At 34.6% G+C, this 16,878-nt stretch overlaps 2 protein-coding genes across 12 annotated transcripts in view; one reads left to right on the top strand and one right to left on the bottom strand.

The window, feature by feature from the left end:
* The first annotated feature begins 3,453 nt into the window (after positions 1 to 3,453).
* Positions 3,454 to 7,070, top strand: LOC117214349 (histone acetyltransferase Tip60). The gene is made up of 5 exons (XM_033460402.1): positions 3,454 to 3,573; positions 3,678 to 3,735; positions 4,147 to 4,215; positions 4,297 to 5,377; positions 5,521 to 7,070. Exons 1-5 carry the CDS (start codon positions 3,529 to 3,531, stop codon positions 5,627 to 5,629), a joined length of 1,362 nt encoding a protein of 453 aa, XP_033316293.1. The 5' UTR covers positions 3,454 to 3,528; the 3' UTR covers positions 5,630 to 7,070.
* A 616-nt stretch (positions 7,071 to 7,686) lies between these two features.
* LOC117214347 overlaps positions 7,687 to 16,878 on the bottom strand; it is a 155,240-nt gene continuing 146,048 nt past the window's right edge. For 7 of the 11 annotated variants that reach the window (XM_033460388.1, XM_033460393.1, XM_033460398.1 and 4 more), the window contains 2 exons: positions 14,866 to 15,390; positions 14,519 to 14,671 (listed from right to left, as the gene is read on the bottom strand). In XM_033460388.1, coding sequence (XP_033316279.1) covers positions 14,519 to 14,671; positions 14,866 to 15,390 — 678 coding nt within the window. Of the gene's footprint in view, positions 7,866 to 13,226; positions 14,672 to 14,865; positions 15,391 to 16,878 lie in introns of those variants that run through there. The other 4 variants (XM_033460390.1, XM_033460389.1, XM_033460392.1 and 1 more) reach the window with 3 other exon arrangements.

A 16,878-nucleotide genomic window follows, 5' to 3' on the forward strand; every position in this document is an offset into this window, starting at 1 on the left:
TCCGAGGTAACACTACGGCTATTAAACGCAGACCCTGCTACTCTACCTCTTCTCTCTCTCTTTCCCTCTCTCTCTCACTCTCTCTCTCTCTCTCTCTCTTTCTTCTTTCTTACCGCTAACGATATATCCTTCTTTCTCTTTCAAGTTACCTACGTCGTGTATATCGAGGGTAGTTTTTCAGTTCCGTGGCGTGCATTGGAATGCAATGGAATATGTCATTTATCCGTACAGATGGTAGAGTGTTTTGATGGATGATGAGGTATCGTGTGGCACCTTTGGTTTTTGAGGTCGTGGTAGAAAAATGGAACGGGTTATGAGTATTTGATGAACGAGGAATGACAATAAATTGCAGATGTTACTTCGATAATTTATATTATAGTTTGAACACTCTTGCGATTTTGTTAATCATCGAAAAGAAGTTTTGTCACATCATAACCACGTTATAATTTTGACACGTATTTTCCACTTATCATGTTCTCTCCAAATATATCTAAGAATTTCTAGGAATAATTAACAAACACAGTAGCCGTAAAATCATACGTTATAACTATCAGTTACTAGCGATATCGATAATAAAATGTAAATAATACTGACAGTATAATAAACGCTGTTATCAGAAATCATAGCTCTAATAATAATTACCGTTGCCTATAACTATCGTAATTACTCTATACAGTGCAATTAATTCCAATTTATGTACCTTATTTTCTCAATCGCCCCATGTTTCAAGCTTCATTATGCTCTTAATCGACCATCGATCAATTGTTAACAATAATTAATACACATTAGAATAGGCTATGAAACTTGTAAGGAAACGAACCAAGAGGAAAGATACACGGATACTGGAAGATCGCGAACGCAAGGATAAGTAACGAAAATGTAAAGCCCGGATGAACCGCGCTCATCCCCTTTGGCGTCGGCGTTTGACGCGACCGCTGAAATTTTTACTTCGTTCGATTTGGTCTTTCGGGGATTCCCCGCCCTCTGATTGGTGGACTCTGGCCACGCCCTGCATATAAGGGTGGCTTGCTCGCCGGAGCACTATCAACCCTTATGTATGCCCGATGTGAGTACACTTATGTGTACGGGGTACATATATGTAACCGGTGCAGATTTCGCGCGTACATATATGTATCCAGGGTGAAGTACATAGGCGTAGGAACGTGTGTACACCCCTGGGGTGGGGCTCTCGCAGGACTGCTGCGGGAGGCAGCCGACGGTGAACACTCGATACGACACGGTCGATCGAACCAGTCGTAATTTTAGTATGAAACTGTTATCTAAAAATGAACGACTCAACGACACTCGCTATTCTTTTCGCGAAACTCTCACGGGACTCGAGAGACGTGGGAGTGGGATAACTGGAATCGAAGGTTCTAATACTTTTTGTCGATACTTGAAACAAGAGGAGTATATAGATATAAAGGGTGAAGTTAAATTAGAAGTTATATTTTTGATGTATAGAATATTTCACAAAGATTAGATAAAAATTTTGGTATATACGTATCGCTTAGATATATATATATCTCCGCTCCAAAGTCTCAGGACATTTTTTACTTTTAATAAAATTTTAATATTTGATTTTAAATTACACGCACGTTTGAATAAAATTATTATTATATTATGACGTCGTTATGTATATGTCAGTATGTCAGTAATATATACGTTTTCTTTTTATCAAAAAAATATTATTTCTTGATGTTTTTGTTGTGTGCTTAATTTTCTTTTTTTGCTCAATTTTGAAACTGATCTACTGAGTGTCTTGAGAATTGCGAATGGTAATGTACCTGTGTAGTTTGTGCTTTAGATAATGTACCTTAGAGTTTCTATTTTAGGTATACAGTATGTTTCAACGAGATGTGATTGGATGGAAATTTAAATATAAATTGATTATAGATAAGATGCTGATACTCGGTTTTGGAAAAATGTATACATATAAGGACGTTGTTGAATTAGAAGTTATAATTTAAGTATCCAGGATGTTTCAAGGAATTTGAAGAAAAATTTGGATTATGAATTTTTTAATAATTAAGGTATATTAATTTATCATTTTTGACATATGAAAAAAGAATATAATCACCGACCATTTTTATGTATTAAGAATTTTCTTTTAAAAAAGAAGGCAATAAAATGGTTATAATATAAAAATTCTGTAATTCCTTAACACTACATATTGGAACAACGAGTGAGAGTCTATTTGAAACCCGATTAGCCTCACAGACGTCGACTTTATTGCCCGTAATTAGTCGGTATAAATAACGTCATCGAAATAAAGGTGGTGGCTTGGTAAGTAACATCGGAAATTTCAACGATGTTTCAAGTATGACTTCGCATTAGTGGCCGGATACACGGAAAGGGTATTTACGTAATCTCGCGGGCGCTGGATTGTTTTGTGCGCTGAATTGAATAGAATAAGATGTCACTTCACCAGGGAAGAGAATATTTTCATGCTGGGAATATTTTATACGAAATTTATGCCTCAGAGGGATAGACAGAGAACGTGGGAAGGAACTTACCGTGTCTACGTATAGATATTACTATTTTACAGCGGACGGAGTAGAATAAGATGTCACCTCAAATTGTCTCGAGTGACTAAAATAGCTTTACGTTACAAACCTTAAAAGCAACGACGAAGACGCCAGCCGAAAGAGACTCGTATGAAATACACGCGCGAAACGGTGCGGCGTTACTCTAAATTCACCTGTTTCCAAATGATATGCATTTCAGAATTAATTGCGTGCAAGTGCGAGCATCTTTCATGATGTATCGTTGTAACCCCGCTACTCACCTCCGTATCTTCCTTTGAATTATTCTTACTTAATTACGTCGCATATGCACCTCGACGACCCATCATATTATTAAAGGGGATTTTATTTGATGTCACTCACGAGTACGAGTTTCCATTATACTTCCCTTTTACCTCCCTCTCAGATATTAATAAATTATACTTTACACCCCTTAGTTTTCGTATCTAATTTTGAATTTGTCAAAACTTGAGGTATTTACATTTTGGATATAAATTTAATATGACATCTTTGTTGGGATAGCAAAAGAGTATAAGAGTCAAATTTTTGTCAAAACAGACTACGCTAATATATTCTACATTGCTGTCTGTGCTACATTATGGTATTATTAGAAGTGTTTTTTCTGAAAAATTAATAATTTATATTATAATTTATATTAATATCTACTATAATTTTACATAGTGATACGTGTATAATAATTATATAATAATTTCTTTATTATTGTATACACTATTATATCGTGTTACTATTTTAATGAAAAGTAATGAAATAAATAGAGCGACTAATTTTGTAGTGCTTTGAGTTTAGAACGAATTTCGCGGGCATCATAAATATTTCGATATTCGACGGAGATATTTCGATTGAAATGTTTCGATAGTGCGGGAAATGATTTGAACTTAGTTCTTCTTATGTGCGAAGCCGATGGAGGAGCGCTCGCGCTAGTGTCGTGAGTACTTCAAAACAAAATCGTATTCGGTAGAAAGTTTCTTCAATTGTGATTAAAATGATTGAAGAACACGACGAGCGCGAAACAATATGCGACTCAGTGGTAAATATTACGATCTACTAAACACGATAACGTTAATATTTTCTTAGTGTGAAGTCGGTAATTACGAATATTTGAATGTTATAAGGTCTTAACCTTACTTTCAGAATTCATTGGTGGAAGGCTGTCGTTTACCAGTCAGAATGCACGGGACGGATGATTGGCGTGAGTAAAATATCTATTTGCATTCTTGTTCTTTAGTCATATGATGATCTGTTTTGAGAAAATCGTGATCTTTTTCTCCAAATCATGTATGACGTTTTATACAATAAAGATCATTTAGAAAGCGTGTCATTGGTTCGCATTATTGAACCATTTCATAGACACATTGATATTTCTATTGATTAATGTCGTTAAAATCATATCCCGAATATAAGAAATGTATTTAATAAAATATTGGCGTTCATTTACCATACATTATGTTTATTTCAACTTTTAGGTTATGTTTAGGTATCTCAGACAGTAACAGATTGTGTACATTCGGTCTTTTATTGTTTCTTCAGGAGTGCATTATGTCTCCATTTATTTAGGTGTAATAATGAGAGTTTATCAAAACTGTCCTTTTGTCATCCACAGCTCTTGCTGAAATCATCAGTGTTAAAGACGTACATGGTGTCAAGTGTTATTATGTTCACTATGTAGATTGTAAGTATAACGGGAATTAAGAAGAGAGCTGTTGTATGTATGTACGTAGACAACCATTTAACTAAATGTGCAATATTTTAGTCAATAAACGATTAGATGAATGGGTTACGGAAGATTGTTTGGACACCCGGAAGGTCCAATACCCTCGTCGAGATGGAACCACACCAGGAACTGGTGCAGCAACCCCCAAAAAACAAGCACCCAGTAGGCCTCCTAGTCCTAGCAGCCTTAGTAACGAACCAGTTAATGGTTCTGCAGTTTTACAAGCTGCATTACAAAAAAAAATGTCTAGAAAGAGAAAGGCAACATTTATAGAAAATGAGGATTCTCAGGATGGCCCACCACAGACACCTGGTCCAAGGCCAACTGGATCATTGGTTGCGCATCACCACGATGATATAGTTACTAGAATGAAAAATGTAGAACTAATAGAACTAGGTCGTCACAGAATAAGACCCTGGTATTTTAGCCCTTATCCACAAGAAATGGTAAATCTACCATGTATATATATCTGTGAATTCTGCCTGAAGTATAGAAAAAGTCGAAAATGTCTGGAGCGACATTTAGCAAAATGTAATTTGAGACATCCACCTGGTAATGAGATATATAGAAAAGGCTCAATATCATTTTTCGAGATTGACGGCCGAAAGAACAAAAATTATGCACAAAATCTTTGTCTACTAGCAAAATTATTTTTGGATCATAAAACGCTTTACTATGATACGGATCCTTTCTTGTTTTATGTAATGACAGATTTTGACAGTAGAGGATTCCATATAGTTGGTTATTTCTCAAAAGAGAAAGAATCGACTGAGGATCATAACGTAGCTTGCATTCTTACACTACCACCCTATCAAAGAAGGGGCTATGGAAAATTACTGATAGAATTCTCATACGAGCTATCCAAATTCGAAGGTAAAACAGGTTCACCTGAAAAACCTTTGTCAGATTTGGGACTGCTGTCTTATAGAAGTTACTGGGCACACACCATATTGGATATTCTGTTGAATATAAAGCCATTAGTAGAAAATGAGAAGCCTCAGATTACGATAAGTGAAATATGTGAGCTGACCTCGATTAAGAAAGAAGATGTGATATCGACGCTTCAGAACTTGAATCTCATTAATTACTACAAAGGACAATATATTGTTACATTGAATAGGTAATTGGCTAAATAGTCAATGCGTCGTTAGGAAAAAAAAAAAAAAAACGGGTCGTGCAGACCGTTTGTATAGATATTTCGCTTCTTTGCAAATACAGAGGATTTCTTCCAATATGTCACTGACAAAACATGTTTATTCACAGGGAGATTATCGAGCAACACGCAGCTGCAATGGAAAAGAGGCAAATCAGGATAGATCCTAAGTGTCTTCATTGGACACCAAAAGACTGGAGTGTTAGGGCAAAATGGTGAAGTGACATTCAAAATCGACAATAATATTGTGTTAATTCATCTCTAAGTGATTTTCAGAATCCCCTGAAAGCGTGACCATTGTATCATTTATTCAGTGTAGATACAAAAACTGTATATAACATACCCGACCATAATGGTCTGTGTTTTTTAATAAGACTGTCAAGCTTTGCACGTGACTGCAATGATTAAAAATGACAAAATGAAAACGAAAAAGAACACAGAAGTAATAATAATTTTTACGTTTGCATGCGTATCACGGTTACGCAGTATACCGAACAACCATGTTTACCGAATATTTTATGTGATAAGAAAAAAGTATCTGTTAAATAATGTACTGGCTTACATCTAGAGTCAGAAGCAATGTTTTAATATGGTGACTAGGATTTTTTAAAACATTTGCATACATATTTGCGAATCAACGACTTGTACAGGGATATAAATCGGTCTTGTAGAATTGTAAATAAATCTGTTTTTATAATGTGCACCTCATTCACTGCTAAAATACGAAAGCGATATCTAGTTTTAAAACAAAAGAATATATATATGTAATTATAGTATTTCGAAGCTTCAAGTAAAGCGACGAAGCTCGCGTATGTGACCATATTGAAACTCAGTGAAACTGATTGGTACAATGCAAAAGTTGTATGCATACGAATATTCGCACAATTGTGCACACACCTTTAAAACAAGTATTAGGCGATATTCAAATTTGCGTGTGCTCGTATTACGGACGGATGGTAATCGATAATCTGTCGTTAAAAAAACAAATAAATAAATAAATGAAAAATAATAGGAAAGGTGGGAGAAAAATAGAGATCCATTTAAAGAAATCGGATTCATTCATAATCACATCGCATTGAACAAAAACACACGAGTTTTCATTCCTCATTGTATTATAAACGGCTGTGTTTGATCAAGTTGAAAACGCTCGAGCGTAAATTATCCGTCTGAATCCGATTCGAGATTATTCTACCAAAACGAAGAGTTACCTATGAACTGCGAAATAAAAAGTATTTTTCTCTGAAAGTGTGTATTTTTGATAGCGTCGATCGATGCCATTAGTTAGAGCAGGTGAAACGAAAGAAAAGTAGAAAAAGGAAGTATGTTCCAATTTTTTCACTTTACAATCTCTTTCATTTCCACCTTCTCATCTTTCTATAATTATTCCACAATTAACACAGATACACAGAATCGCAAGAAGGTGTAAATAAGAAAACACACACCAGGTACAATTTTTAAATACAGCATCTTTTTTATGTATATATATATTTTTTTTATATTCAACAGTAACATCACAGTAGCTTCATATACAATAAACTTTTTTATCATAATTTCAGTTGCCTTTGTATTCGTAACACCACGCGACAACGTGACACACAGCGAGTCCCGAACATTCGCCAATTTACAAAAATTTGCTAATAGGTTTTTCGCGCATTGTCAGCAATAGGATGGAAAAAAAAAGGAGAGGAATCTTGTGAACGTTAATGTGCACGATGTATGTCTACGTATTACAACACGCATATAACTAGGCGAACAGTACGAACTTAGGACCGCAAATATTATTCGGATCCTCGTGTGTGTATGTGTGTGTGTGTACGCGCGCACGCGCGCACGTGTGTGTATGTATTTTTCATATATTCTCGAAAAGATACATGATTGATTACCTTTTTTCTCTTCCACACGAGAATACGAAGTATATCCGCAAATAAACGCGAACACAGCGATACGTCTGGATACGACGAATTGCGGGTATGCAGAGGACAGGAATCCGAATGATATTGCTGACTCGCCCACGAAGCAGTATTATAATATTCGAGCCTAGCGAACAAACGAAAACCGTTCCCGGTGATTGTTAGAAACGAATAAAATGACGAATTTGCGTCGAAGCGATCGGAGCCTCTTACGATATATTAAAATACCGACTCGACTTTCTATAGATATATTATATCTTATCCGAACGATAAACGCATAATACCGATCATAAACGCATGACGAAACTCCTTTTTTTTTTTTTTCATTGTTTCTTCTTCACATTCATGAAACACACACATATATAATAATATATATATATATATAATTACACGCATACATAAAACACGCATACCGAATCATTATCAGTGTCTGTTGATTGTATTCGTGTTCCGCAGACACAACGAGAGTATCCGGGTACTTGAGAAACACTTGATGAACATTAGGCGAGGACTCGGATACCCCGAGAACGCTATTTTTACTGGACCTGTAAAATTGTGAGTATTACAATTTAAAAAAGAGAGGAAGAAAATATGAGTTTGAATAATACCTACTCGACGAATATGTAACACGATTGGAATATTGAAATAAAGAAATGAGAAACTATGAATTGGTTGTCGGTGTTTCTTGGTTTGGTCGATCAATTGATTAGTGTAATCCTTTCGCTACAAATGCTTTATGTACGTATACCACCAGTTATTAAATTGTAAATGAAGATAAATTTTTCGTTTGAAAATATTATGATTATATGATTATTGTAGATAGAGAAATCTGTAAAGCACATTACTCTATGCACTCATAAATGAAAATTCTTTTAATAGAGTTTCTTTCAGGAATAAGCTATTTTAATTCTTTGACTTTTATACTAAAAGTGATTTCAATTTTGAAATTACAGTAGCGAAAGGATTAAATAGTTACTTCGAGATCGAAGTCATGTAATTTGAATATTTGTTAGGATGATTATAATTTTAAAATGTTGGGATATTTAATATTTGATATTTAGTGACTTTTTTGGAAAGTAAAGTTCTCTAAACAGACGGATAGGTATTTAAATTATTCTTTTGAGGATATTTTCGTGTACTCGAGCACTCGGTTAATCTTCGTTCGACTCAGTGTTCAGGACCAGTGATCGTATATAGATGTAGAAATTGGCGGATAGATTTATAACAACAATAACAACAACAACAATGACAATGAGAGTCCGATGTCGACGAGAGTCGTCGATAAAAATGGACAGTGAATATCTTTTAACAGTGATTAGCGTTAGAACGATGACAATGAGAACATTGATAGTGGTCGGGAAATACTTAACCCTTTTGCACTTTCGTGTATTGTAAATATTGAAACTCTTTGTTTATACGTATGTACGGGAAAAGATAGATTGAATCGTTAAACGAAAGCATTAAAATTTAATTAACCCTGTGTAATCCATTATTTAATTATCTAGTGATATTTACGTATGTTCTATATGTTTCTTTTTTCTAAATAACATTTAACAAAATTCAAAATTCAACAAAATAGAAACGGAGTATGTAACGTTTCGATATGATTGTATTTTATAGTATCAAATTGTATACTTCTCAACCTTGTTCTTGATACATCTCATTGTCGTAAAAGACTTTTAATTTTTCTTGAATTTCTGGTAGTGATTAAATATAATCCACGAGTAACAAGAATTTCCAAGAGAAGATATCTTCGATATAAAAGTTCTTCTCGCAGAATATACAATACGATTCAAAATTCGTAGATATAAATTCTACAACAACTTAATGCGGCTTCAAAAATCTATTAAATCGGTTGGCTTTTTTACTTTCTTATATTAAATTATAGTTAATTTGAAAACAAGTTATTCTTAAAGATATTTATCTCGAAACAACATTTTCTATAACTTAGGATAGATAACTTCGAGTAGAAGCTGATATAACATTCTCACCTCCCGCAAAATAAATTCAAATGAGAAACAAAATATATCACTGCTAGTGAAACTGGCGGAACTGTATGCAATTGCAACAGAATTTCCTTTCGAGTCTTAAAAAATGTCATAAAATTGATATGTATAATATAAAAACACAGTCTTACATCTGGAAATCTGTGATTTCCATTCCATCTTGATGCGAAGTCTTGTTCAAGTGCAAAAGGGATAAAATATCACCGCGTCGCGGCATGCAGTCCTTGTTACGATATATTCTCGCGTAAGGATACTCGATAAGCGTTGTATCATTACAAACAACAACCATCTTCGTTGTCGATTACGCGCCTCGTAATCGAGAATTCTTCAAGATACTTGAAATTCAAATTCAAAGTGCGACATATTCGATACTCGCCGCGATCTGGCCACGTAGCGGTTCTTGGTATCTTTGTCACACGATAATTCTCGTCTTTCTGTGTTGCATTAATCGTGCATGTGTGTGTATGTGTTACGTGTGCGCGTGTGTGTACGCCATATATGTATATATATTATATATATTTATATACGAATATATATATATAGTTTTTCCTTCATTCATACTTTGTATTTTTTTCTCTTTTGTCCAAGATAATCCTCTCTTCTCTTTTGCTTCTCTCTTTTTGTATTTTTTTTTTTTTTTTTTGTATGAATACATCTACAGTTGAACAGTAGTTGGCAATGGCTGGACAGAATCGCTTTCGATGAAAATACTTTTGTTTTTGCTAATCAGTTCCTCTTCGTCTATCGAGCCTGTTACGAGGTATCCTGTTTCGTTCCCATTTTTGTTGCCGTTTCTGGTCTTCCTAATTTTCTGGTCTCGCCTCTCTTTTCTGCCTTTATCTCGCGGTTTGCATCGGAACAACGCAACTGGACTGTCATCGAGCGCGGGTAAACTATTCGCTTTGTACATCAGTGCACGCATATCGGATCGCAGAAATTGTGGGCATACGGAAGCGTAATCTTACCGCTGACTCGCTGTAATTTTCCTTACCTAGATAGATAGTGTCCAATTTTTTAAACAATAAACTACTTAATTTTATAAGTTTATTTGTCGTAAGAATATGATATAAATAATAGTGGATTTCAAGGTAAATTTGTATCTGGCTAAAATGAGAAAATTTCTAGTTTTAAAAAGTTTCGTTCTTTACTTTAAATTCGATAAGAAGAACTGGAAAAGGAATATATTAAATTGTAAGCGTAAAAGTGTTCCATATAAAATATCGTGAACGTTTAGACCGCTTTTTCGCGAGTCTGCGTCAATTACGCCCCGAGGTTTCCATCACATCGTGACAAATGAGCCCTCTGGTGTTTCTCAAACCACCAGAAGCAATTAATGAATCATTGCTGCGATCAATTACGCTCCGATCACACACTAAAACATCTACGCTTACACACACATATGCCACAGAATCTCCAACGACACGCAGTCCACGGTTCTTTCACAAATGTTTCTGCAAATATTCTCTTCAACAACAATTTCTTATATTTCTTATCTATATAATCCAACTCAATACGTTAAATGAAATTTCTCAAATTTCTATATTTTTCGTGGACATAACGTGTCGCAGAAAGTCCGCCATAGTTCGCACTTACGAAGATGAACGACAACGTGAGAGCACAGTGACGTTTAGAAGTTTAGACGATGATCTTGTCATAATTTACACGAAATCTCGAAATATGTGACACATTACTATACGCTATCATATACATTACTAACACGCTATCTATGGAATGTTTTCTTTAACGTTCGTTTCATTAACAATGATCTGTGAATCGCGTTATTCCACGTAATGAACAAAGAACTATGAATCACAAATTGTTGCACTTTTCTTGAACGTCGAGTATGGCTTAACATGCAGCGTTCCAATTGTATCGACCAGCGACGCACTGCAAGTCTCGTATTATATACATATATGTATAACGTTTCACGTATATCGACCAGCGATTAATTGTATATCACGTAGTAGAACGTTTACGACTATCAGTGATAAATCACGGATCAAGCAGTATCACACAGCTGCCCGAGATTTATGCTAAATTACGGTACATAGGTATTATTCATTTATAGCGACATTTATAGTAGTATTACATTTATTTGGCAAACGGAGCGCTTACGTGACGCTACGTTATTCCAGATCATCGCTAAACTCACAATAATCCGTATTTTCGATGAATAACGTATTTTGTCTGATTAATTTGTTATGTTGCCGCGAATTGACAAATCTATAACTTCGCAAAAGAAGTCTGCGGTTTTAATTGTTATTTAAATTTAGTAGAAAGCGATGATTTGTTTCATTTATAATTAGTAAGAAAATATAAATAACGTAAAATTATCTGAACATTTCAGTTTAATAAGATCACATATCAGAGCATTTTCGTTCTTCTTACACCTTATGTTACGTAATTAATTTTTTCTACCTGTTTTTCAGCGACCGATCGAAAAGAAAGGATTCATCAGTTTCAAACTTCCTTTGCATTTTTATATTTCCATATAACATTTTTGTTTTCGTAACTGTCGGAAAGAATTTAATGACGTCCAATAGATAGCACGTTAATTTTTACGGCCAAGATCGCGAAATCTAATTGCCGCGATCAAATGTAAACGCGCGAATCGCGACAGATCATCGTCCAGGGATCGTCCACGGATCATCCATACGATTTTCTTTAAAAACGTTCACGTTTACGAGACGTGTTTCTTTACGTACATATATGTATCTTTTTTTTCTCGTTTTTTCATTCTTTTCTTTATTTAGCTTGTTTTACAGCTATACGTACGGTTTGCATATTTAGTTAGTTTATTTTAATTATTAACACTCTCTTTCACATATACATACATACATACACACACACATACGCACACACATACACACAGTCTGTCTCACGACTCTGCTCGTACACTGCACGTCACATATGGTATTTGTACCTTCTTGTTTTCTCTAGTATTCTGTAAAAATATTACAAAGGGCCATCTTTCTACCACGTGTTAGATCGAATAATTCAAATCCATATCGAATCCATATCCACATTTCATTATGTCATTTTAAATGTACCATATTTTATGTGATTACAGTGTCGAGGGTGCGTCGATTTGTATTCTACAAGCGATAGTCTCGTTTCACCTGCGAGACGACGCGAAGAAAAGATCTACTTTCGTCCAGCCGCTTGCCTGAACAATAAGACACTTAACAGTTGGACGATCCCCATATCTGGGAATCGATGAATGTTTTTTTTGCACCTTTTTCCCTTTTTATTTTTCCTTTTTTTTTTTTGTTAGTTTTCTTTTGTTCTTTTTCTCCGTCTCTTAAACAATTGTGTCTCGACGTTACATTTGCGTATAACAAACAGAATACACACGAGGGAGGGATCGAAAACGGCATTAAATCGTCGACGAGTGTGTAAAAAATATCTCTTCTTCTTGGAACCTACGAGAGAAGTTGCGTCGAGGACAATCGAGAAGCGAGAGCGAAAGCGAAACGGGGACAGAGTCAGGGGGACGAAAATCAGCCTCTTCCGCGTGTATTATAAAACCACGCGTTTGTTTCTTCTTTTTCTTCGTGTTCATGTGTGTATGTGTACTCTCCTTTTTTCTCTTTTTTTTTCCTCTTTTCGATTTTTCTCGTGAAAATGCAGTCAATGGAACTTGGGAACCAGGCCAGGCTAAATTATCGAACGATTTTTGTTTACGAAAAAATGACTGATGATGGGATCTTTTATTATCACATACTGTGCGAGAGCTATAAATTAATGGACACACCAAATTTTATTCCTTGGTTTGTATATACTAAAAGAAATTTTGCTTTTACATCGATATTTAGAATAAAGAAAAAAAGAAAAGAGAAATCTTTGTCAAGACAATTGTTTATTTTTATATTTCTTTCCTTCCTAGCCTGTTCCTGTGAATTTTAGAATATCTGCCTTAGAGTATTGAAGATACAAAAACTACGATAGAAAACAGAACAGACTTCGAATACTTTTGCTGTTTCAGTTTGCTCCTTATTCTTCATTTCCATTTATATTTCACACTCAACATCAACGTCATATTTATTTATGTATTTATCTTTTTCTTGTTGTTATTACTATTATTATTTCTCTTATAATTATTTATTAGTATTATTGTTATCATTAATGTCATTCTTAATACGTACATATATACACACACATGTTTATGCATGTATACATACAATTAAATTCACTCAAGCTTACCAAATAATTAATCGTTACGTTTATATAATGTATATCGTATTATCAATAGCGTTTCTCTGTCTTCGAGTTTTCTTTTTGGTTTGTATTTTTCTTTTTATGATACAGATTGTCATAATCGGCATGGTATTGCCGTCTTTCTTTCAACCTCTGGCGCTTTCCCTTCTTTTTGAAGAATCTTTCTTCTTTCTATTTTATTCTGTCTTCTTTTTCATTTGAAACAATGTCGTCACCAAGTTACTTTCAACGTCCTTCATTTTGTCTTATTCTTATACAATATGAAATTTGTGCATTTTCCCTTGCTTCCCGTTGATTGATAATGACTGAAACTAGGAGTCCATCTTCTCGTTTAATCAACGAACTTTCACAATCCATTTTCTCATCCCTTTTTCTCTCATCTTAAGCTTCCTTTGCGTAGTATCGAAGCCTATTACTTTCCTGACGATTTTTCCAGGAAAATAATTACTTCCCTTCCTATTGTATAGATCGTGCATTTCAATCTTCTTCCTAGAACAAGATGTTTCTTTCTAAAACAAGATTTTGTAATAGAAAAGCGATCGTAAATCTGTCACAACTTAGATTCACTACTTTTCACATTATTCAATTTTTCCAATTTTTGAAATTATTTCCATCGATTAACATCTACACTTTCTATGCGTGATTTTGATCATGTTAATAGTTGACTATTCGATGAAACAATTTCGAGAATCTCCCAGAAAAATAATTAACTGTCGCAGATAATTTATTGTTGTTTTTAACGCATGTTAATCATTGAATTTTTTCTCGCTTTTAATTAAGGAACAGTTCTACGAGTAACTAGCAAAGTTCATGATCGACACAATTCTTGACTAAAATCTTGGAAAGATCACCCTCATTTATTGGCGAACTACTATTTAGAGTTTACTCTCCTCAGGTACGAGTTGTTATTTCCATTTTTATAAGGGTGAAGGTTAAGGGTTGCTTGGAATTGGTACACAATGTGCAATAGTCTTTTACATGCCACAGTCGAAACTCTCCTGATTTTGCACCTTTTTCTGGTAAGCTTCCAAATAGCTGTCGACGTTCCTGTAGATGCCAGAGTTTGCTTGGTACATCAGAGTTTCCAGGATTCTCTCGTTTCTGATTGCTTTGGATGGCAAGACAATCTGAAAGATCCGTTGAAGAAATTAGTTTTATTGTTATATTTTATTAATGTGGATTTGTTAAATTACTTATAAAGAGAGACTTAAAAATAGTTGTTAGTTTGAATTTTTTCTTATAGTACCATGTTCGATAGCTTGCTCAAGATTCTCTCGTATTACATTGTGAAAGAGTTAAAAACATTTTCTATGAAACTTACCCTAATAAGTTCTTGAGGCGTTATTCTATACAACTTCAAGTCTCTACTGAGCCTCTCCATAATACACTTGAACTCAACTTTCGGGTCTACTTTGGTCGATTTCCTGTCTTTAATCCTATTCTTCGCCCACTCGAGCATCGCCTCGAATTTCTTAATTTCGCCAACTTCCAGACCTCTGCACATGATCATTTGAACCATAGACTCACTTAATGTGAGAAAATCAGGATTCTGGAACAACTGGTACGCTCTGGTCTCGATGAACGCGAGGATCATATTAACTAGCTCCGAGGCAGACGTGTAACGCCAGCAGTAGTTTTCCAACGCGCACAGCATCACGCAGACAATTTCAATTCGTAAAAATTGTTTCGCGTGATGGAAACACGCCTGTAGAAGCTCTGGCAGATCATAGTGCTCCGCTGCACAGATCAGGCCTGGTATGTTGCTGCATGTCAGTGGACAAGAACCTGTCTGTAGGTAGTTGAGCAGAATCTTGAACGTCTTCGGGTCGAATTCGATGATATTGAACTATATGATAAAAAAAAAAAATTAGCGATATATGGAGATGTTTGCCTTTTATTTGGAGCAACTTTTATCGTTTAGTCTATCATGTAGTTTAAAAAAGTTATTTGTGCAAGCTGTTCCATTCTAATCTCCAGAGACAAATATCTTGAGAAATATGGAATGTATTGTTTACTTCTACCTCTTGTTACTTTACAGTGAATGAAAATATAGATTCTAATCTTTTTTGCACTATTAAGCTAATTTCTCCTCCTCTATCAACTCATCCTATTATTATACCTACTCTTCTCTATTAAGTTTGATGAATTTATCTTCTAAAAAAATTCCAATTTCTTCTTCCATTTAATTTTCACAATATTTCTGCTTCAGAAGCACCAATCACAGGCTTATCATATCATTGTTAAACATGTACTTGTAATATCAAAGAATACCGATAACATTAATATCAAATTAATGAAAAAAAGTTCCTTCCAAACCTCATTATATAATATATCTGTACATACCAGAAGTAAACTGTTATAATTAACACTATTAGAAGCTTAAAATCTTATCCTTTAAAATGATTTTTGTCTCATTTCGATACGATTTCCCGTTTCGAAGATATGCTCGTTCAAAGTAAAGCGTAATTTCCAGTATTTCGCTATTGCTATCTTATTCGCATACTCGGTTCTTTCACTCGCACGCCTTCGCTGACCTACCGCACATGTGGCACGTGCGAATGGTCAGTGACGGACGCTGAGTCACAGCTTTTTTTACGCCACTACTACTACTACTACTACTACTATTACTACTACTCGCGACATACGTAATTCTTGGAAAAAAGTGGGTCACGACGTTTCTAAGAATTTCAATCGCCATTCAGCTTTCTGCACGTTCTATACGCAATACTTTGAAGCCTCGCACCTCATAAACGGATTGAGACATCGAATTAAAACAAATTGTGGATTACAGGGCGTATCTTTCTCTGTCTTTAGAGTGATTTCATTTAAAAATCTTGTAGCTTTTTTCTTCTTTTCGTTTTTAATTTTTTAACGTTAAAGTACATTTTAAGTATGTAACTTCTTTTCTATTTGTTTCTCTTGAGTGTTGTATGGAATGTGTGTTGTATGTGTGGTAGGTGTTAAAAGACAGTCTTGTAAATATTAATTGGTGAATGTTGATACTGATATATAGAGTGTAAGAGGATGAGCATCTTGTTATTAACATTGAATAAATAAAATATACGGAGGAAGAAAAAATAAATTGAAAATAAATTGGACGATTAGAATATAATGATAAGAACTGACATTGGTGTAACGTGTGGTTGGTTTCTTTACCTGTTGAAGAAATTCTGTATCAAATATAATGTGTAAATAAATCATTAACTTGAAGAAACAAGAGAAGAATGGAATAATAAAGTTAGATACAGAAGTTTTACGATAAAATAGGAAATGTTATTGAAAATATAATAAATTAACATTTGCCAGGAATAAAAATAAGCATACTGTGTTATAA

The sequence above is a fragment of the Bombus bifarius genome, unplaced genomic scaffold (genome assembly GCF_011952205.1).
Source record: "Bombus bifarius isolate JDL3187 unplaced genomic scaffold, Bbif_JDL3187 scf7180000009200, whole genome shotgun sequence".
NCBI classification, from domain to species: domain Eukaryota; kingdom Metazoa; phylum Arthropoda; class Insecta; order Hymenoptera; family Apidae; genus Bombus; species Bombus bifarius.

Excerpts from the sequence above, each read along its gene's own strand:
- LOC117214349 (XM_033460402.1), top strand. The coding sequence starts at position 3,529 with ATGATTGAAGAACACGACGAGCGCGAAACAATATGCGACTCAGTG. Across the intron at positions 3,574-3,677 it reads AAACAATATGCGACTCAGTG|AATTCATTGGTGGAAGGCTG; the intron begins GTAAATATTACG and ends CCTTACTTTCAG. Across the intron at positions 4,216-4,296 it reads TTATGTTCACTATGTAGATT|TCAATAAACGATTAGATGAA; the intron begins GTAAGTATAACG and ends GCAATATTTTAG.